We start from the raw sequence: 20,900 nt of genomic DNA on the forward strand, positions 1-20,900 counted from the left end.
CCCAGCGGTTTTAAGCCGACAAAGCCCGGTGAAATCAGGTAAAACACAGCAAAACGTCTTCACGAGGACGCTCCCTGCTGGGGCTGACACATTGAAGTTCCTTTTCCTAAACAAAACTTGGCACCGCCGAGGCGCACGGCGGGGTTAGAGATGATGTGTGCAGAGAGCCGTGGTGGGGCCCGCGAGGACGGGGAGAGATGGGGACGGGGACCCTGCGCACGTGGCTGCGGGCACCGTCCGGGGCCGGCACAGCACGCTCCACTGTACCTTGTAGAGGATGAGGTCGTGCTCCCCATCACGTAGCGTGGTGCCGTCGGGGCGCATCAGCTTCACGAAGGCCATGGAGAAAATCTTCTCGCTTTTGTCTTTAGCTGGGAGAGAAAAGGGCACAGAGGGAGGTGGAGGCAACGCAGGGGAAGGGTGGGCGCAGCCACGCGGGGCCACGGTGCCGAGGCCATCGCTGCCTTCCACCGGAGCACCATGAGATGCACTGAGGCATGCAGGACCTGCAGCTGTGGCACATGTACGAGGGAGGGAGAGAACACCAGAACCAAGGGAGCGGGGGGGGGACGACTGCATCCCTGTGAGGACGGAATGGGGTTTGGGGCAGGCAGGGTCAGGCTGGCAAGCAGCCGACCCAGTGCCCACCGGCCCGGGCACCCTCCCTGCAGCTGGGACAGGCCAGGCCACCACCGTGCCCAGCACTGCAGCTGTGGGTTGCTCCCACTCCTTTGCTAGCCCACAGGAATGTGCTCGGAGCAACGCCATCTCACGGCCTCTGATTCTCGGCTCTGCAAAGCAGCTGGCAGCAGCCCCTCCGCTCCCTGCAGCCCACAGCCACGAGGCACAGGCAGTGCCAGCACGGAGCCCGGGAGCTGCTGCACAGAGGCAGTGACATCCCGAGGTCTGTGTTTCTCCGTGGCAGCCGGGACAGAACAAACCAGGACCAGCAGCTCGCTTCCTCTGGCTGCAAACCCAGGTCTCACAGCAGCCCTGGCGTGCCTCACAGCAGAACAGAACAAAGGCCACTTGTGGGGCTCCTGCCTCTGAACCCCAGCCACAGCCAGCACCCCTTTGCTGCAGCCACGAGAGGAGCAATGCACAGAGTGATGCTTACTGTCACTGGAGGAGCGGTGCCTGAAGGTGAAGCGCAGGTGGGTTTTGTGGACATCCTCAATGGGAACCGCAATCTGAGGGAGAGGAGCCCACGTGAGAGCAGGAGGGCAGGGGCTGGGCAACCCTGCTGGCCCTGACCCCCCCCTTTGTGCCAGAGCCCCACAGGTGCAGGGCCGGGAGCTGCCACATCCGAACCCTGCGCTTCGGCGCAGACCAGCACAGACCTTCACCGTCTCCATCCACCGCTGGTGCCGCTGCTGGTAGTACACCACGGAGCGGTACTCGCTGGCCGGCTTGTCCCCCGCCCCGTGGTAAATCACGTTCTGAAGGGAGGGCAGAGAGATGTTCGTGGTCAGCTCCCGGCAAGTCTTACATGACCTGCTAACCCAGCACAGCCACCACCAGAGCGGTCCAGAAGCCCCAGAACTGCTTTGCTCCCACACAGCCCCGGCAGCGTGGGGATGTGCTTGGAGCATCCCTCCCCAGCCGTGCTCTGAAGGCAGGCAAACGCTTCCCCGTCCCCATCTGCCGCAGCCAGCGCTGCCGCAGCCTCCAAGAGGCGATGGGAAGGGACACACGTGCCCGGTAGTGCTCAGGGCTGGAATTCCACCGCCCCACGGGAAATTCATTATCACGGGCAGAAAGAGATGGGGACTGCATCTCCGCAGAAGCCCAACAGGCGCCTCGCTAATTAACAACCTGTTCCCACGGGCCAGATAAGAACGGTTTGCAATGAAAGCAAACACCCTGGAAAAGAGACAAGGCAGCGGGCACACGGGGGCGGGAGCAGCTGGGTCTGTCCCTTCCCACCACCTTCCCAAGGCTTTATCCTGAAGGACAACCTCAGGAGCACCGCTTTGCCACAGGGGCTGCTCCGGGCACAGAGCTGCTGCCCTGTCGCTGCCTGCTGTACCTGCACCACGTTGCCCGCCTCGTCGCAGACGCACACCGTCACCTCCACGTTCTTCTGCGTCTTCTTGTTCCCCTTGTCGAACTCACCCTGCACCAGCGTCAGGTAGATGTCGTTCCGGATGTCCCCTAGGAGCAGCGCGCTCAGCGAGCCGGGTCCCGCTGCAGCCGGCACCGCCAGCCCATGCGCCCCGTGCTGCCGCCTGGCACGGGGGGTGGCACAGACACGTGCACCAGGGTCGTGCCCTCTGCCCTCCCCAGCCCCCTGCAGAGCGCTGCCAGCCATCTCCTGCAAGCAGGATGCGCTGCAGGACGGGGCGGGACGGTGCTGCTCCCTGCTTGCCTGGCATGATGACCTCCGGGAAGCCCAGCTTGCGTGCCACCACCGTGCTGCGGTCCACGAGGTGCGGGTGGTCCTTGCGCACCTGGTTCAGGTCTCCCCACAGCATCTTCAGGGACACCCAGAATCCTGCGGGGGACAGAGCGAGGGATGTCAGCCCCATGGCCGGCGCCAGCCCGGCCCAAGCCAGCCCACGGGGCAAAGCTGCAGCCAGAGCTGCTCCCACGGGGCACAGCCCTGAGATGTGCTGGGGTAGGCGATACCCCCCCCTCCACAGGGCTGATCCCGACTGCCAAGACAGCTCCAACCACAAGCCCTGCTGCACACAGGAGCACGATTACAACTGGTGTCTGCTGCAGGTTTAATGAGGAGTAGGGGGGTCTGTTACCTTGTCCTTTGTGGTTGATGTCCTTCCCCTCCACTGCTTTCCTGATCATGTTGTGAAGGAAGTCATTTTCCGCGGCCGCCCTGCCAGACACCAGTGCGGGGGGAAGCTCTGGAGGAGCTGGGAGGGCTCGCAGAGCACTGCTGCTCCCCCCCAACAGCAGCACAACAAGTCGGGCCCCCACGGCTCTCCATCCCACCAGCCGCACAGCCCCCCCATAGGGAGGTGCAGGAGAGCACCCAGGCTGGGGTGGGATGAACCACATCACCCCCACCCCCACAGAGCCCCAGTGGAGCTCCAGGAGGATCCATATCCCTCAGCATCTTGTAGCCCGTATCAATACCCTTTCTTCTAACCCTACAGAGCTCCTAGTCCTGATGACATTGTGCCCCAGGGATGCACAGTCCCTTTGCAAAGCCAAAGTTCCCAGCAATATCTGCTCTCTGTTTCTGGCGCTCCTGCTGCCCCGTGCCACCTCTGTTCCCGTGCCACCACTGTCCACGTGCCACCGCTGTCCCCACATCAGCCCGGCCACCAGAGCACTGCCTGCCCTCAGCCCCGGGACTCACAGGTGCACAGGGATGAAGTGCTGCTTGTCCTCATCGCTCTCGCACTTCCCCTTGGTGATGTCGGTGATGTCCATCACTGCAATGGCACAAACACAGCGGCCATGGCTGCAGCCCCAGCGCCACAGACCACAGTGCCAAATCCTCCTGGGGACGCACATAGGGACTGCTTTGTCCCCTCTGCAGCCACAACCCCGCCCTGTACCCCAGTGTGTGTCCTGCTGTGCAAGGATACTGCTCCTGGGGAGGTCACTGTGTCCCACCAGGACCCCTCTGCCACCTGGCGCTGGATGGCACCGAGACACACGGTGCTCTGGGCAGGGACTCATGCCGTGCCCATGGTTCTGCTGGGGGTGGACACAGGTTGGGACCCAGCGCCATGGGGGGAGGGCTGCCATGGGGTCTGTGCAGCCAAACTGGTGGCACCCCCAGCCCTGCAGCAGCCCCAGGCAGCAGGGATAGGATGCTGCTCCACGGCACCAGGACCATCCATCTGCTCCCTTCCCAGAGACACGCTCAGCTCGGAGCGCAATTACCTGCCGGTATGTTAATAATTCACCTGGCAATTACTTCGTGGCCGAGATCCTAGTGCACACTAATTGGCCAATTAAAATCGATAATTTCCTACCAGGCCCATCCAAAGAGGATCAATACCCAGAGCAGGAGCATTTGTCAGGGCAGGGTGGGGTGAGGGGAGCTCCCTCACTCCCCTCTCCAGGAGGGGTCCCTGCTCCAGGGGGCTCTGCTGGCACCACCTGCGGATCCCAGCCCAGTGCAGCGATGGTGATGGGGAAAACGAGCACGGGGGGAACAGGGCAGAGCAGTGAGGGTGGGGTCTGGGTATGGGAGCTGCCCACGGGGCTGGTGTGCTGCTGGGGTCTGCCCCGAGCCCCCCTCACCCGAGATGCCGAAGGGCCGCCGCAGCCCCGTGCTGAGCTTGCGGCTGAGGGTCTCGCGCAGGTCCATGCGGCCCACCCGGATGATCTGGCACACCAGGAAAAGCCTCTCCCGCTTCAGGTCCTTGCTGCCCAAGTCCTGAGGGCACAGCAGGGTGTGAGCACTGAGCGAGGACGCTCCGCTGCCAGGAGAACGCGGCGAGCTACGGCTGCCTGGGAGGATAACTGGGGGTGCAGTTAATGGGGTGCAGAGCTGCTAAAGGGCTCTGCTTTTGGGGCCAGGGATTGCTGCTGTGCCCCACAGAAGGCACAAAGCTGCAGCAGAGAGCCCAGGGATTCTGTGCACAATGCGGGCTGGTGGAGATGATGGCCCCAGGGGGTCCCCATGGCATGGGCAGCATGGCACAGCACCTCGAGATGGGGCAGATCTGACGCAGTGCTGGGCCTGGGGAGCAGCCATACACCCCAGCTCCAGGCATCCCGGCCAGACCAGGTCCCGTGGGCACTGCCCCTTGGGGCTGCAGCACAGGGACGTGGCACAGGGACGCAGTGCCAGCCACAGGCAGGGATCGGAGGGGAACGAGCGCTGGGGGAATTGGACCGTGCGGCTGGAAGTGCTGATGCTGCTCATTTACATTGATTTCCCGGCTCATCTGCATATCGATGGCTCGGGCCTTCCTGAGGGTCAGCACAGCTCCGCTCGAGCAGCAGAAACCTGCGCAGTCAGCAGGAGCTGCTCCTCGCCCGGCTCCCTGCAGGCAGCCAAAACCGGGACGAGCCTGGCTGCGGGGCGAGGGTGGGCACGGGGCCAGGGGAGGGCACGGCGTGGGGCATGGGAGGACGGGGCAGCCAGGAGACGACGCGCAGAGGGGCAGAACTGGGACTGGGATGCATGGGGGGAATGTGGAGTGTGACAGGCTTGGGGATCCCCGCACGCACGGTGCCCCAGTGCATCCCAAACGCTGCACCGAGGGAGCTGCTGGCAGGCAGCGCGGCGGGGAGGACGAGAGCCAGCCCCCGGCCACAGACTCGGAGCGGGTGGGCAAGGGCCCGCGCTCACCGTGAAGATGGCCCGGAGGTTGTTGAGCAGCTCGATGTCCCGCGGGACGCCCGTGCTGGCCCAGTGGATCACGTAGCTCTCGCTGTGAGCAGGCACCGTGAGCCGCGTGCAGAGGGGCCGGGGTGCCCCGCACGGCCACGGCCGCGGAGGAGCAGAGGGACGGGAGCCGGCACCGCCGCGTGGGGGGAGCACTGCACCTGATCATGCGCTGCTCCCCCGGGTCGTACAGCGCCATGAAGAGCTGCGCCTCCTCGCCGATGTTGCAGACGAAGTTGCGCACGCAGAGGTAGAGGCTGTGGGAGGGCGACGCCGCCAGGCGCGCGCTGCAGCCCGGCTGGCTCTGCTGAGAGCTCTGCGGGGCACGAGGCCGCTCAGCCCCACACGTGGCAAGTGGCCGTGGGGCATTGCTGTGGGGCACGGCTGTGCGCGGTGCCGTGGGCACTTGGCGCATGGGGCCGGCGCCGCTCTCACCGTCTCCTCCTGGATGCGCTGGGTGATGGTCTGTGCGGCCCTCCTGTGCGCCTGGAAGAGGCTGATGACGCTGGTCCTGTCAGGGTCCAGGATGTTCTCGTCCTCGTCCCGCACCACCAGGTCCAGCGCCAGGATCCTGCGGGGGGGGGGGGTGTTGAGTTGAGGCCCAGAGCCCGGCCGGGCTGTATGTGGGGCCGTGTGTCCCACCTGGACCTGCAGGCAGGGGGCTGCGAGCACGGCGCGGGGCAGGGCAATCCTGGAGGTCACGGGCCAGCAGCAGAGCAGCGGGGTGGGGACAGCAGTAGCACCAGGGATGTGTCCTGCCCTAACCCGGGCCCATCAGCAATAGCTCTCGGCAAGGGTGCTGGCACAGCATTGTCCCTGTCGCCCCAGGACAGCGGGGACACGAGGACGGCCCCGTCCCCCTCTCACTTGTTGCCGTAGTCCATCTTGCTGGTCACCTCCTTCTTGAGCTGCAGAAGCTCGTCCTTGGGCAGCGTCCCCGAGAGCAGCTGCGAGCGCTGCTCCATCAGCTCGTACATCATCTGCTTCACCTTGCGGTACCGCTCCATCTGCCCTGTCTGCGGGCAGCACCGTGTGCAGGGTCACCCCGGGCCCCGCCGCGTCCCCGTGCCCCCCCGCCCCCACCTCCCCTCACCACGTAGAGCTGCTTCCAGATGGTGGCCCACTCCCGCAGCGTGGTGGTGATCTCCTGCACCATGGGCATCTCGGCGGGCACCACACTCTCCTCCGCCCTAGGGAGGGCACAGAGCCCTGCAGTGCCCGCTGCCAGCATGGGGCTGCCCACCCGCCCCACACCTACCCCCTGCGCTCCACCACGGCGCCCTTCAGGTGGATCAGTGAGGCCGGGAAGATGCCCTGGGGAGCAGCAACCATTGGTACCCGTAGGCACGGGCTGGGGGCTTCCTGAGGACTGAGCACCCCGCAGGGGTCCCCATCCCCGCGGTGTCCCCAGTGCTGGTGTGATCCCCGTGGGCACCCACCCAGCCGGGGCCGGGCGAGCCCTCCCCTGTGCCCCTCACCTACCCGGGCAGCCCTGTTCCTGAGCGAGTACCCGCGGTACCAGCCTGCAAGGGAAGGGAGGGGCTCACCATGAGGCGGGCTCGGGGCCCGACAGCCCCCAGCCAGGTGCAGCTCAGCCCCAGCCCAGCCGGGACCCCTTACCCTCGGACGCCTGCAGGATGTGCACCGTCTCCCCGATCTGCAGAGGGAGGTGATGCTCGTTGGCGCTGGGGAAGTTCCACACAGCTGCAGAGAGAGGGGCCAGGAGCCGTGAGCAGGGGCCCCTCATCCTCCCCCCGCCCAGCAGAGGCCCCACGGCCCCACGCCCCACACCCCGGCCCCACATAGGGCAGAGCCACCTCTCCAGGCATCTCTCAGCCCCGAGCTCTGGGGGTCACGTAGCAGGGTCCCAGCCCTGTGCGGGGCGAGCAGCGGCGCGGGGTGCTTCCTGCTGCAGCGGTGGCCGCGCTGCTCCTGCCACTATTTCTGGACAGTGACGGCTCCACCGTGGCTCTGGGCTGGGGCAGCCCTGACCACAGGACCGGCTGCACCCTGCGCAGGGGACCGTCCCTGCAGACGTTCCTGCATGCCACAGCTCCCTGCAGCTGCTGGCTCCGTGCTGGGACCCTGCCCACGCCTCACCCCGTTACCAGCACCTCACCCCATTAACCCAACCCTCCAGCCTGCGTCCCAGGGACTGCAGTGCTCCCAGACCTGCATGGCTCATCCGGGACCCCTGCGTGGAGCCCCACGGCCGTGCTGGCTCTTTGCAGCACCAAGGGCCCTCAGCTCCCCACAGATCCCCCCTGCTCTCTGCACGAGGACCCTGCACAGCCCCTGACTCCAGTCCCGCTCACCCCCGCTGCCAGGCCCAGCCCTCCCACAGGACGGCACCGGGGGTCCCTGGCAGCCCTCCAGCAGCACAGGGGAGGGGGATGGGAAATGGCCCCTCCAGAAAGGGGAAGAGGCACAGAGCAGGGAGGGCAGGAGTGGTGCAAGGAGAAGTTCCTCGGGGTGCTGCAGGGAGGCTGAGGGGGGCCAGGGCAGGGAGCGAGGCTGCCAGGGCTCTGCCACAGCCGCTGCAGGGACCAGGAGCAGGGACTGTGAGCAGAGCTCCGTGCTGGCCCAGGGGCAAATGGCAGGGCTGGCTCTGGGCTGCAAGGGCACCTCCCCACAGGCAGATCAGAAATGAGCACAGACCCTGGCATCAGTCGCTAACGAGCTGAAGAGCCCTGGGGCTGAGCGTGCTTCAGCATCCAGGCTGAGCCCAAATCCCAGTACGGAGGGGAGGGTCAGATCCTGCACCAAGCCTTGGAAAGGCGCAGCCCCAGCACCCTGCCCCGGCGCTCAGCCCCTGGCTCCACGACTCCCAGCTCACCCCATCACCAGCCCCGCAGCCCCCATCCGCCCCACGCTTGATCCTGCAGCCCCTGACCTCCCAAAATCAGCAGCAGCAGCATGGGGACCCGGCCTCCACCTCGTACTACTGAGCATCGCCACTACCCCACCCCAGCACCGCTCACCCCACAGCCCCTGCCTCCCTGCTCAGCCACGAAGGCCCCACTCACCCACGCCATACTTCTCCTTGGTGGGCAGCCAGGGGGCCATGGCCAGCCGTGCAGCTCGGGGACCCGAGGCGCTGCGTGGGGTGCTGGCAGTTCCTCCTGCCTTTCTCCCCGGGTCACGTGCACCCCACCGGCTTGTGCAAACCTCTGCTTCCTCAACACCCGGCTGGGTGCTGCAGGGGCCAGCCACAGCCCAGCACCCCACCGGACAACGGATGCGGAGCACGGTGCTCCTGCACTAACTACACCAGCACTCGAGCTGCGCGGTTGCTGGCACTCCCCATGGGCACAATGGAGCTGCCCAACCCCAGCGACGCTGCAGTGCCCGGAGCAGGGACACCAGGCTGGAGCCCAGGGCACAGCGAGCACCACGGGGATGTCTGTGCCCCCAGGTGTGGACAACCCATCCCTCAGCACACGAGGCACAGCGCTGCACAGAGCTCTGCAGCACCCTGCCCAGCTCCTGCTCTCCTGCAGCACCCGACGGTCAGGGAAGTAACAGTTCAGCACCACCCGCTTCCTTCCGCTCTCGGTGCCCCTATCTGCCCCGCACCCGCACTTTTGGGGAGCTCTGTACTGCCCTCCAGCCCAGGGCCACAGCCAGAGAATGCCACCCAGCAGGCGGTGGCCACCACACTCACAGTGCCCAGCTGAGCCACGTCAGCTGCTTTGAGCCAGCACCGTGCTCCTGTGCAGCCCCTGCACCTGGCTCCCCTCTGAGTGCAGCTCCCATCCCCAAGCTGGAGCCCAGTACACCGACTCCTGAGCCGGGGCTGGGTAGCCTCCACAGACCCCGTGGCCACACGAGCAGGCTGGAGCCAGCAGCAGGCACTCACTGCTGCAGGGCAAGAGGAGCTGCGTGTACAGAAACGAGGCGGCAGGCTGGAGGGCTAAGAGAAGCAAGAGCACACAGACTGCAGGTATGGCCTCAGTGCAGAGCCAAAGGCTCCGCATGCCTCCAGCATCCTCCCTCTCCACCTGGACATCTCGCATGCAGCACGGCAATGCCCGGGGCAGGGAGAGCCACGGGAGCACCGTGGAGAGCTGTGCCTGGCCGGGTCCAGGGCTGCAGCAGCCATGGTCTGTCGGTGGCTGTGGCCTGGAAGTGCTGCAAGCCGCCCACGTCCCCGTGCACACCGAGGCTCTGCTCACACCACCGGGACACGCGGGCACCTCAGAGCTGCAGCAGAAGCAAAGCAGCGGCTGCGGGCAGTTCCAGGGTTTCACGTTATGCCTGCAGCCCCCGGCTCCGCCTGCGTGCCCAGCAGCCCGGGTGGCTGGGAGCCATGGGCCTCGCCCCGGGGCACGGCCCGGCCCAGGCACGGTGCCCAGCGCGGGGCGGGCAGCACGCTGCTCGGTGCCATGGCGCTGCCCGGGCCCTGCCTGCTCCAGGCTGAAACCCAACACGTCCACAGATCCACCGCAAAACATCCTATGCGTTCCCCGGACGTCCCCCCCCTCCATCCATCCCGATACATCCCGATACTGTACGCAGTACAACTGAGCGTAATAAAAACGACCATAAATACCTTCCGAATTTAATTGCAATAAAAAATGAACGGCTCGCGGGCAAACTACGCTACAAACGAGCACGGCATCAGGCCGAACGATTCCCACAGGCACCGCTCGGTGCCGAGACGGGCCGCTGCCCGGCCCCGCAGCCCCACCTGGCGGCCCCGAGCGGCCCCGCGCCGGGAGCTGCGGGCTGAGGGGCCCGGTATGGGCGCCGGGCTCGGGATGCCGAACCGGGACGGGGCCGGCCGGGACACACCAGGCTCTCGCCGCGCCCCACGGGCCGCGCACGCCGCTCACGCCGTGCAGGCCGCAGGCCCCAGGCCCGCTCAGGCCGCTCCAGGCCCCGCCCGTTGCCACGCAGACACCGCCCCTAGCAACGGGCCGCGCGCCGCCGGGCGCCAGGGGCGGCGCTGATTGGCGGCTGCCGCAGGGCCACGTGACGGCGCCGCGGTCACCTGACGCCCGCTCCAAGCACGGCCGAGGTGGCGGCGGCGCGCGCAGGTGAGCGGCGGCCGGGCCCCAACCGGAACCGGAACCGGAACCGGAACCGACCCGCGGTGCCCCCTTCGCTTCGGGCCGGCTCGGTGCCCACGTCCTTCGTCCGGTGCGGTCCGGTGACCCCCGGCTGTACCCGGCCTCATTTGTGCCCTGGGCTCCGGGTCGCTTGGCCTGGCCTGAGGCCCTCAGCCCCCCGCCCCCGTGCGCCCCCATCCCCGTGTGCCCCCGGGCCCCGGCCCCGGTCCCTCTGCCCCAGCCCGGCCCCTTCTGTCCCCGTGCCCGGCCCGTGCCGATCCCTGTCCCGGCCCCTGCCGCCCATCCTAGTCCCTCACATCCACCGAGGGTGGCTCAGCCCCAGGCTGTCCCCGCTGTCCCCCACGCCCTGCAGGCATCAGGGTGTCCCCGTGCCACCTCCCACCTGCCCCTTGCAGTGGAAGCGCCATGGCCACCGGCGGGGCCTCGGGCTCCCCGCCCCAGCAGAACGGCACCGGCTCAGTGCTGGAGGACGAGGAGGAGGATGAGGACCCAGCCCTGGGCTGCGACGGTGACCTGGAGGTGAACCCGTACGATGGCCTGCCCTTCTCCTCGCGCTACTACGAGCTGCTGCGGCAGCGCCGGGAGCTGCCAGTCTGGACCACCAAGTACAGCTTCATGGAGCACCTGGAGGGCAGCAGCGGCATCGTGCTGGTGTCCGGGCCCCCCGGCACGGGCAAGAGTACGCAGGTGAGCGGGAGGGCCGGGGCTGTGCTGTGGTGCTCCCTCGGCAGTACTGTCCTTCCTACATGGAGCAGCTGCGGCTCCACTGTCAGGAGAGGCCACGTCCTGTGCTTGGGCAGCAGCCTTCCTGCAGACCCACACGCTCATCTTGTTGCTGCATGAACACCCCGCAGCCCTGGGCTCCTCTCACAGCCCTTGGTGCAGCAGGTGGCCCCGTGGGTGGCATTGCCAGCCCCACTGTGGTGGGCCCATGGCACTGAGCGTGGTGCTGGATGCACTGGGACAGGAATGCTAGCCCCAGGCAGTGCCTCAGCATGAGCTGGGGAGGCGCTGCCACATGCGTGCTGGGAGCACTGCGCTGTGGGGAGAGGCTCGGGGCCCTTCCCGGGCTCAGCGTGATGGCCAGGGACAGTCAGTCTGTGTGACAGCTGGCACATGGTGCCAGGATCAGGCCTCCCCGTGGAGCAGGGGCAGCGCGTCCCATCTGTGGTCCTTTGACACGACACCTGAGGATGTCGTCATGCGGACTTTGACCCGGGAAGGTATCGCCTGGAAGCTGCAGGGGTAACTGTGGGCCTCCACAGGGCAGGTTGACGTTTGGATCAAAGCTCAGCAGCTGCCGGTGGCTGGGTTTATCAGGGTGTTGGCAGCAGGGCTCCGAGCCGCTGGGTGCAGCTGTGCTGGGATTCAGCACGAGGCACGGCCCAGCGAGGAGCCCCATTTAGGAGCCTCACACAGCGCTTGGTGGCCCCGGGGCTGGGCTGCCCTTGACTGCAGGTCCTGGAACCCTGCATGGCTCAGGGTGTGCGGGCGAGGAGCCCGGTGTGTGTTGCAAGCAGTTAAATGGCAAGTGTCTGGCTGCAGGAGGGGAGTAAGGGGCCAGTTCGGAGGAGCACCGTCTAACACAGACAGGGGCACGTACTCTTCAGTCACAAACTGAGCACAGCAGGACTGGAAGCACGTGGAAACAGGCAATAGGGAGCCGTGAGAGGAGGAATAGTTTCCCTGCTAGGGAGGAACTGAGCAGCCAAGACTTGGGTGGGAGCAAGAAGTGATGAGATAGAGTTGGAGAGGGTGGTTGTCCCATGTCTTTAATGCAAGGATCAGGCAGAAAGCTCTGGGCAGAGGGTGATGAGGCTGCGGAGCGCACTGCAAAGGCAGCTGTGGGTTCAGGTGCAGCGGTACCAGGGAAGGAGCGCCTGTGAGAGGTGCTGAGTGCCCCTGCATTGCTCCGGTGCAGGAGGTCCTGCAGGCACCAGGGCTGCAGTGCAGAGGGCACAGCAGGCGCCGCTCAGAATGGAGGTGGAGCTGCCAGGCCACTGACCAGTGCCGTCCCCTCACAGGTCCCACAGTGGTGCGCCGAGTACGCCCTGTCCCAGCAGTTCGCGCACGGCCTGGTGGCCTGCACCCAGCCCCACAGCCTGGCCGCCCTCAGCCTGTCACTGCGCGTGGCCGATGAGATGGACCTGAACCTGGGCCACGAGGTTGGCTACTGCGTCCCCCACGAGGACTGCTGCACCACCGAGACCATCCTGAGGTGCGGGGATGGGGGGGCCCCGTGCTGCACGGAGCTGGCACTGCCACTCTAATCCCGCTCAGCTCGCCGGCCGCGGCGTAATCATTTAATCCCCTCTGGCCTCGTTAAGGGAGCTGGGTAGGGTGAGCTCTGGGTGGGAGAGGCACGCTCCCGCAGGGATGTCTGCAGGCGCAGCCACCCCCTGATGGGCCCGGGCCACGCAGGTACTGCTCGGACGAGATGCTGCTGCGGGAGATGACGTCGGACCCGCTGCTGCGGCAGTACGGGGTGGTGGTGCTGGACGAGGCGCAGGAGCGCACGGTGCCCACGGACGTGCTGCTGGGGCTGCTGAAGGACGTCCTGCGCCAGCGCCCCGAGCTGAAGGTGGTGGTGGTGACCTCCCCGGCCGTGGAGGAGCGGCTGCGCGCCTTCTGCGGGGACCCCCCCGTGGTGAGGGTGCCGGGGCCAGGGCCGTCCCCGCAGCTGCTCTACAGGGACGTCCCAGCCCACGGCCGCGTCGCGGCAGCCTGCCAGGCTGTGCTGGACATCCACCGGCGGCAGGAGCCCGGCCACGTCCTCCTCTTCCTGGCCAGCGAGCAGGTGGGGCTGCAGTACCCCGTGCCTCAGGCATTTGGGGCATCACCGTGCCACCAGCGTGGGGCTGGAGGGGTTCCCTGTCTGCAGTTCCTAGGCAAGCCCTAACTGAGGTGGGAGCTTGGGATGTCCCCTGGGCTGGGGCAACTCCACTGTGGGCACAGTAGGGCCCGAGGTCTTCCCTCAGGGCAGCCGGGTGGGCACGGCCCCGTTCAGGAGCTGTGGAGCTCCTCTGGGCTCTGCTGTGGCATCACTCATGGCCCTGTCCTTCCTGCAGGAGATCACTGAGTGCTGCAGGGCCATCCAGACCGAAGCTATGGCGCTGAACCCAGGGCTGGGCCCGCTGCTGGTGCTGCCCCTGCACCCCGGTGTCGGCCGCGTGGCACAGAAGGTGTACGAGGCACCGGAGGAAGGCAGCCGGGAGCGGAGGGTGGTCGTCACACACTGGCTCGGGGACTCGTCCTTCTCTCTGGGAGCTGTGCGCTTCGTCATCGACACGGGGCTGGAGCTGCGCAGTGTGAGTGGGGATGGGGACAGGGAGCTTGGCTCTGCCCTGAGGGCGAGCTGAGAGTGTGGGAACAGTGTCTGGGGTCAAGCTCATCTGCTCATCCCGTCACCTGCCCGGGGGACACGGCCCAGACCCTGCACTGCACCGTCGGGGATGGGGGAGCTTTGGGGTAGTCAGGGGCTCACCTGTGGATCCCTTCCCATGGGCTCACCCTGCAGGTCTACAACCCCCGGATCCGCGCAGAGTCCCAGGTGGTGCGGCCCATCAGCAGGAGCCAGGCGGAGTCACGCATGCAGCGAGCAGCTGGCAGCCCCCAAGGTGAGACCCCCCAGGGCATACGGGGAGCAGAGGGTGCTGGCACGTGCCTCCAGCGGGGCGGTGTGCTGCCCTGCCCTTGCTCACGGCCCCTCTCCTGCAGGCACCTGCCTGCGCCTGTATTCGGAGGCCTTCTATGAGCAGCGCCTGCCTCCCAGCCCCGCGCCCCACGTCAGCGAGACCAGCCTCAGCCGCCTCGTGCTGCTGCTGAAGCGCCTGGACATCGCCGACATGGGCCAGTGCGACTTCCTCGACAGGCCAGGTGGGGCTGAGGCAGCTGCGATGGGGGCGGGGGGAGAGCTGGGGCCGGCTGCGTTCTCAGGCTCCCTCTGGAATGGGGTCGGAGGGTCTGCAGGAGCAGGGGAGCGGCAGGGCTGCCCGCCCTGGGTGGCACTGTCAGCCGGCTGACGTCCTGCCCCAGCCCCCGAGTCGCTGATGCAGGCGCTGGAGGACCTGGACTACCTGGCTGCCCTGGATGACGACGGGAACCTGTCGGAGGTGGGGATCATCATGTCGGAGTTCCCCCTGGACCCCCAGCTGGCCAAGGCGCTCATCGCCTCCTGCGAGTTCGACTGCGTGGAGGAGATGGTCAGCCTGGCCGCCATGCTCACAGGTACAGGGCAGGGTTCTGCTCTGCTGCTGGCCGGGGGCACAGTGCAGCCCCCAGGAGCCAGCCCCGTGGTGGCAGCGTACGGTGACCTCTCCTCTGTATGTCCCCAGTTCCCCCCTGCTTTGTGACTCCTTCCGCACGCCTTGAGGAGGCTGTGACCGCACGCCGGCGGGCCCTGCTCCACCCGGATGGAGACCACTTCACCCTCATCAACATCTTCAACACCTTCCAGCAGCGTGAGTGCCGGGCAGGGGCATGGCTGGGGGCAGGCAGAACCCAGCACACGTCCCGCAGCTCCTTTGCTTCTTGCTGGAGCTGTGCTCGGGACAGCAGCAGGGGGCCTCGGCCGAGCTCTGAGGGGTGCCAGCCCCAGCGCGGGGTTCTCACGCAGTCCCTGTCCCGTGCTGCTGACCGCTCTCTCCCCGCAGACAACATGGATGAGGGCTGGTGCCGCAAGCACGCGGTGAGCAGCGAGGCGCTGCGCCTGGCGGGCATTGTGCGGGCCGAGCTGCTGGAGGTGATGCAGCGCATCGAGCTCCCCGTCTCGCCCCCCGCCTTCGGCACCGACACCAACGTGCTCAACATCCAGCGAGCGCTCATCTCAGGCTACTTCCTCAAGGTGGGCTGGGGGCTGCGAGGGGCCGGGCTGCGTGGGATGAGGGGCACGGCCGGGCGGCGCCGATCGCCTCCCTGTCTCTCCCCAGGTAGCCCGGGACATCGATGGCTCCGGCAACTACGTGATGCTGACGCACAAGCACGTGGCCCACCTGCCCCCCGCCTGCTGCTACCTGCTGCGACAGCCCCCGCAGCGCCTGCCCCCCTGGGTCCTCTACCACGAGTTCACCATCTCGCAGGACAACTGCCTCCGCGTGGTGTCAGAGATCCAGCCCCAAATGTGAGGACCTGAGGGCTGGGGAGGGTCGGGGCTGCGCCCGTGCCCGGCTCCAGCACCGCAGTACAGCCCTGGGATGACGCCTGGCCTAGGGGTCGTGTCCGGGGCGGGGGGAGGCAGATGGGGGCCGTTCCTACACACGAGAGATTCCCGTTCGTGGGAGGCTGCTCCCAGTGTTCCCCCTACAGCATCTGGCCCCCAGCTCCCACCCTGGGGGCCATGCCCCCTCCCTGACCCTCTGTCCCTCCGTCCCCGCAGGCTGGTGGAGCTGGCGCCCCAGTACTACCTGAGCAACCTGCCACCCAGCGAGAGCCGCGATCTGCTCATGGAGCTGCGGGAGAAGGTGGTGGCCGTAGAGGACGTCCCTGAGGAACCCGAGCCGCTGGGGGAGGCAGCCAGCGGGGAGGATGAGAACCGGGACGTCTGCGTGCTGCAGTGAGCGGGAGCCACCGGAGCCCCCCCGCCGCGGGGCTGCCCGGGCTTGACTGGGACAGCGGGGTGCCCCGGGGACACAGCGCTGCTGCGAGGGCCGACCCCAGCCCAGGAGATGCGGGCTCTGCTGCGCCGCTGCCCTGCCACCGGCTGCGGGACGGGCCCTGGTGCTTTCCCCAGGGACAAAGCCACGCTCTTCTCCCTGAGCGGGGGGGTGAGGTGCTGGAACAGGCTGCCCAGAGAGGTTGTGGATGCCCCGTCCCTGGCGGTGCTCAAGGCCAGGCTGGATGGGGCCCTGGGCCGTGGGGCTGGGGTCGCTGGCCTTGCCTGTCTCACTCCCCAGGCATAGGGGGCAGATCCTCAGGAACTATGGGGCTGCTTGTGAATTTCTCCTGTATAAAGTTTTGTGACCTTTACTCCTGGCTTTGTGTAGTGTTTGCACTGCAAAGGGCTCAGGCCAGGGTGGGCTCCATCACCCCTCCCTGGCACCCTGCCCCGAGCGCCGTTCTGTGAGCCCGGTGCTGACCCTGCGCTGTGGTCGGAGCGTGATGCATGGTACTTTTGCTCACCTCATGCCTCCAATTCTGGGTACCGTACTGCTGCCCCGGTCATGGCGAGGGGCAGCCCTGGCATTTGCATCAGATCTTCCCCTCTGCAGTTCTGCTCTTTTCCACAGAAGCAGAGGGGAAGCTGCGGTGGGCGGAGGAGGCGGGCAGCCAGCTCCCTGTTCCAGCTCCCTGCTCCCCCCTTGGGAGGGGATAGGGCAATGCTCTCTGGGGAGCTGCTGCAGTCCCTCCCTGTCCTCAGGGTCCCCCTTTCTGCCCTGGAGGGCCCTCCAGCCCCCCCAGCAGGTCCCCCCCTGCATGACCAGGCTTGGGGATGCTGAGCAAGGGCTGCAGGTCCCAGCACCGAGCGGGCTGTGCCCCCCTGCCTGCTGCTGGCCCACGCATGGGGCACTGCTCTTCCCAGGAAGGGGCCCAGGGATTCCGTCTTCCATCACAGCACCTCGAAGGCTGAGAGGAAGGGTGGTGGCTGAGCTTCCCCACAGACGCATCAAAGTGCCCAAACTTCCCCCTCACTTTCTAGGAACCCCAGAACATACGTGAGCAGGAGAAATGAGGTCAACCTGCGTCCCCCGCACTGCTGTGCCCAGGATGGGGACCTACCACCACCACCTGCCCGGGCCTGCTGCCCCTCATCCCTATCCCTGCCACCTTCTGTCCCTCCACCCCCCATCTCTTCATCCCCATCCACACCTGTTCCTGCCACGCATCTGCTTCCATGGCAGTGCTGGAGCAACTTTGTGCGGTGGAAGCTGTCCCTGCTCCTGGCTGGGGATGGCGGCACCTACCTGCCCTCCGTCCTGCGCTGTCAGAGCGGGGACACTTCACTCTGAGCTACAGGGTTTGTGGTTCCCATCACTTGTGGCGAGGGAGTAGGGCAGGACGGGGGATGCTCCTACCCAGGGGCACACCCTGCCCCCTCCCCGGTGCTGGCTGGGGCTGCCGCCAGGGCTGTGCCCTTGGCAGGGTGCACACCCCCGAGATGGGCACTGCCGCAGGCTCAGCCAGCCCTTCCCTGCTCGCCAGGAGGCGCTCCCGCTAAAACCCTCCCCTGTGGATCCCAATGCTGGGGGCACCCTGTGGGAGTCGGGAGCAGGGGAGCTCCAGCACCGCCCCGAGCAGCCCCACACTGCCCCTTCGGCCAGGGCACAGCGTGGTGCTTCCCATGTCCCTGCTCCAAGCAGTGCTCGCACCAAGGCCGGCGGGACTGGAGCCGAGCGTGGGTACCAATCCTCAGCTCCACCCTGTGCCGCTTTCTCCTCTTCTAAGAACTGTGATGCTGCTGTGGTTTACCCTCACCTTGGGGCATCCCCGCGGGGTCGCAGCTCAGTATATACACGGCAGCTCCCGGCCCCGCAGAGCCAGCAGGAGCAGCGCACGCAGAGGTAGGGAAGGGGCTCCCTGGGGGGCGACGGGGAGCCGGAAAGGTGCTGCCCCACTCGGGCACTCCCTGCCCGGGGCCGCGTCGGGAAGGGCTGGGAGCTGCGCCCACCGCCCACCGCGTGGGGCTTTCCCAGCCGCTCCCCCCGGCTCCGCTCGCTCTGCCCACCCCCGGCTGCGCCCCGGCACTGCTCCTCCTGGGATCCACTGCTGCTTCCCCTGACGCTGCCCCTCTCCCTCCAGATGCTGGTCCCGGTGCTCCTGGCGCTGTGCATCGCCCTTGCGGATGCCCTGACCGACTTCCCCCCGAAGTGTAAGTCTAAGGAGGGGCCTGGGGGGCATCAGAGGGGGACATCCAGTGTGGGGAGGGATGGGGGGGTGATGGAGCAGGCTGGGGGCCGTGGGAAGGGTGGATCGCACCTGGGACGAGGGGTACCCAGCCCCGCCACGCTGGTGAGAGGCTGACAGCAGCCTTCGCATTTCATCTCCAGTCGTGGTGGGGAACATAAACAAGGATGTGGTGGTGAAATGCAACACCAACAAGCAGCAGGTGACCTGGACGCAGAACGGGGAGCCGGAGCCCATGGCTGAGCTCGTGGCCAAGGGCCAGACTCTCACCATCCTCGGCTTGGACCTGCCGGCCACCGGCAACTACAGCTGCTGGGCTGGTGGCGTCCTGCTGGACAGCACCTACGTGGTGGTCGGAGACAGCGGTACCTGGGGCTGGGGGCACGGGGACAAGGGGAATGCGGGATGATGGGGGCACGGGGACAGAAAGGCGGGCTGGGGAGGGATGTGCGATGTTGGGCAGGATGGGGCAGACATGGGGTGATGGGACAGGGTGGAGACAGACGTGGGGTGATGGGGAAGGGTGGGGATGGATGGAACGAGTGTGGGGGCAGGTGGGGGACCAGGAGGTCTGACACACAGCACGGGTATGAGGAAGTTCGTGCTGCAGCCTGCAGGATGGAGGATGCACCCAGGTGGGGCTGTGTGGGACGGTCTGGGGAAGGGGCACGCACCTCAACCCCACAGACCCCAACCCGCTGTCCCCATCCCTGTCAGGAGAGGAGGGTAGGAACACCTCCTGCCAGGCTGACTCCTACCGTGGCTCCTTCCACTGCTCCTGGCTGGGGCCCCACTCTGCCGTCTTCCGTGCCCGCCTCACGCACAGGTGGGTACCGCAGCCCCCAGCCCCGGCCCCACAAGTGCCCCACGCTCACACTGCCTTCCTGCACAGCGACGGCTCCGTCGGGGACTGGGTGCCAGCAGCCGGGCACGGCGGGCGGTTCAGCGCCAACTTCACGGACCCGTCCTTCTGCCCCTTCGCAGAAGAGCTGCGCCCGCTGCAGCTGCGCTTGGAGGGGATCTCGGACACCTCCTTCCTCAACTTCTCCATCTACTTCTTTGTCCGCGATATTGGTGAGCTCAGCCCAGAGACGTCCCCAGGGCGGGGGTCGGGGTGCTGGGAACCCTGGTGGGTCGCAGCCCCACGCTGAGCCCCGCTGCGCTCCTCTGCCCACAGTGCGGCCCGGGCCCCCGCAGGAGCTGACTGCACACCTGCAGGGGGGGCAACTCCACCTGGCCTGGGCCCCCCCGGCCTCCTGGCCGCTCCCCAAGTCCTACTTCGCCCTCCTCTACTGGCTGCAGTACGAGCTCCCCAACGGCACCAAGGTAACGGGCAGGCTGCCCGCACCCCCACCGCCCTGCACCCAGCCTCCCCCTGCCCACGCTGCCCCAGCCCCAGCCCGGCTTCTCCCTAAGCACAGCAGCATCTTCAGGAGCAGCGCTCAGTGACAATGACACCCGGGGGGGCTGGGGGGTGGGAAATTGTCACTCCCAGCTGTCACCTCTGCTTCCCCCCAGTGCTGCCCCAGTGAGGCGGTATCAGTGCCCGGGATGGGGAAGAACCGCAGCCCCCGCCCGCTGTGCCCCCAGCTCCAAGTGCTGCACGTCCGCATCCCCCCATGGTGCAGGTGCCCCCTCCCCAGGCCGTGACCAGCCCTCCCCCCACAGGTTGACACGTTTGTGGAGGGCACAGAGAAGATGAGCCTGCAGGAGCGCGTGCGGCGGGTGCGCATTAGCTGCCAGGACCCCTACACCTACACCAGCTCCTCCTGGAGCCCCTGGAGCGGATGGCGGGAGGTGGACGCGGCCTGGCCGCAGCGGGGCTGAAGGACACGCAGCCCTGGGCTGGGGGCTGAGGGACAGCACCCCCAGTGCGAAGCAGCCAGAGCCGCCTGCTGCCAACATTCCCATCCACTTGTGTTATATTAAAGTGGTTTCTTTTACCTCTGTGAAAGAGCTGAGCTTGGCTTTTCTGTGAAAAACCTCAGTCAGGGTGTGCGGGAGGGAGCAGAGCTCCAGGCCCTAGAGCTCTCCCCGGGCCTTGCCACCCCCCCAGCATCCTTGAGGACACCCAGCCAGCAGCTCCAGCCGGGGACTGCAGGGGGTGGGAAGGAGCACAGCCCCCACAGCCAGGCAGGGAACGGCCCACGGATCGCACAGCCGTGGAGCAGCCCCGGGCACCGCCTCCACCGCAGCCCCAGCAGCCCCCCCCAGCACACACAGGGAGCTGCCGGCGCTGGGTAATGCCACGGGGCGTTTATTGAGGTGCTCCCGCGTGGGCCAGGGCCGGGACTCCAGCCCTGCTGCTGCTCTGGAGAGGCTGGTGAGAGTGCGCGGCCCGGGGCGCTGCCCTCCTGGGGAGCGGGGGCCTCCCGGGGGCGTCTGCAGAACCCAGGGGTCCCGTGGCAAAGGGGTCCAGAAGGACCGGGTTCCAGGAGTCCGGGGGTCCCGCGGCTCGGGAGTGGGGGGTGCTCCCGAGGCGCGGGGGGTGGGGGCACAGAGGGCTCCGCAAAGCAGCAGCCCGGTGCCGGGAGTCCGGGTGGTCCCAGCGGTCCCCGGTCCCGCAGCGAAGGGGGTGAGGGCCCCGTCACGGCGGTACCACGGCACCCAGGCGCAGCTCCTCCCCTTCCAGCATCTCCCTGCAAGAAAGGGATCCCGCTGAGCCCCGCGACCGGCGCGCC

The 20,900-nt window shown here is 67.2% G+C and overlaps 3 protein-coding genes across 3 annotated transcripts in view; 2 read left to right on the top strand and 1 right to left on the bottom strand.

Moving 5' to 3' along the window:
* The window catches only part of LOC110390922 (dedicator of cytokinesis protein 2-like), a 52,590-nt gene extending 43,766 nt beyond the window's left edge, over positions 1 to 8,824 (bottom strand). The window contains exons 1-17 of the mRNA XM_021382513.1: positions 8,335 to 8,824; positions 6,929 to 7,012; positions 6,791 to 6,831; positions 6,567 to 6,622; positions 6,402 to 6,498; positions 6,176 to 6,324; positions 5,744 to 5,879; positions 5,470 to 5,624; positions 5,273 to 5,354; positions 4,216 to 4,351; positions 3,320 to 3,395; positions 2,754 to 2,833; positions 2,369 to 2,494; positions 2,030 to 2,154; positions 1,341 to 1,439; positions 1,118 to 1,190; positions 268 to 371 (exon numbers count right to left, since the gene is read on the bottom strand). Of these exons, the coding sequence (XP_021238188.1) occupies positions 268 to 371; positions 1,118 to 1,190; positions 1,341 to 1,439; positions 2,030 to 2,154; positions 2,369 to 2,494; positions 2,754 to 2,833; positions 3,320 to 3,395; positions 4,216 to 4,351; positions 5,273 to 5,354; positions 5,470 to 5,624; positions 5,744 to 5,879; positions 6,176 to 6,324; positions 6,402 to 6,498; positions 6,567 to 6,622; positions 6,791 to 6,831; positions 6,929 to 7,012; positions 8,335 to 8,374 (1,659 nt within the window). The 5' untranslated portion in view covers positions 8,375 to 8,824. The remainder of the gene's footprint in view (positions 1 to 267; positions 372 to 1,117; positions 1,191 to 1,340; positions 1,440 to 2,029; positions 2,155 to 2,368; positions 2,495 to 2,753; positions 2,834 to 3,319; positions 3,396 to 4,215; positions 4,352 to 5,272; positions 5,355 to 5,469; positions 5,625 to 5,743; positions 5,880 to 6,175; positions 6,325 to 6,401; positions 6,499 to 6,566; positions 6,623 to 6,790; positions 6,832 to 6,928; positions 7,013 to 8,334) is intronic.
* A 1,072-nt stretch (positions 8,825 to 9,896) lies between these two features.
* On the top strand, positions 9,897 to 16,344 carry DQX1 (DEAQ-box RNA dependent ATPase 1). Its single transcript, XM_021382563.1, has 12 exons — positions 9,897 to 10,347; positions 10,776 to 11,067; positions 12,405 to 12,598; positions 12,802 to 13,177; positions 13,449 to 13,688; positions 13,898 to 13,997; positions 14,098 to 14,256; positions 14,416 to 14,607; positions 14,715 to 14,840; positions 15,033 to 15,223; positions 15,309 to 15,499; positions 15,755 to 16,344. Exons 2-12 carry the CDS (start codon positions 10,786 to 10,788, stop codon positions 15,933 to 15,935), a joined length of 2,232 nt encoding a protein of 743 aa, XP_021238238.1. The 5' UTR covers positions 9,897 to 10,347; positions 10,776 to 10,785; the 3' UTR covers positions 15,936 to 16,344.
* Positions 16,044 to 20,046, top strand: LOC110390927 (interleukin-12 subunit beta-like). Its single transcript, XM_021382520.1, has 7 exons — positions 16,044 to 16,142; positions 18,115 to 18,184; positions 18,363 to 18,584; positions 18,937 to 19,045; positions 19,112 to 19,293; positions 19,397 to 19,545; positions 19,888 to 20,046. Exons 1-7 carry the CDS (start codon positions 16,044 to 16,046, stop codon positions 20,044 to 20,046), a joined length of 990 nt encoding a protein of 329 aa, XP_021238195.1.
* The last annotated feature ends 854 nt before the right edge of the window (positions 20,047 to 20,900 follow it).

Source organism: Numida meleagris, unplaced genomic scaffold (genome assembly GCF_002078875.1).
Source record: "Numida meleagris isolate 19003 breed g44 Domestic line unplaced genomic scaffold, NumMel1.0 unplaced_Scaffold250, whole genome shotgun sequence".
Taxonomy (NCBI): domain Eukaryota; kingdom Metazoa; phylum Chordata; class Aves; order Galliformes; family Numididae; genus Numida; species Numida meleagris.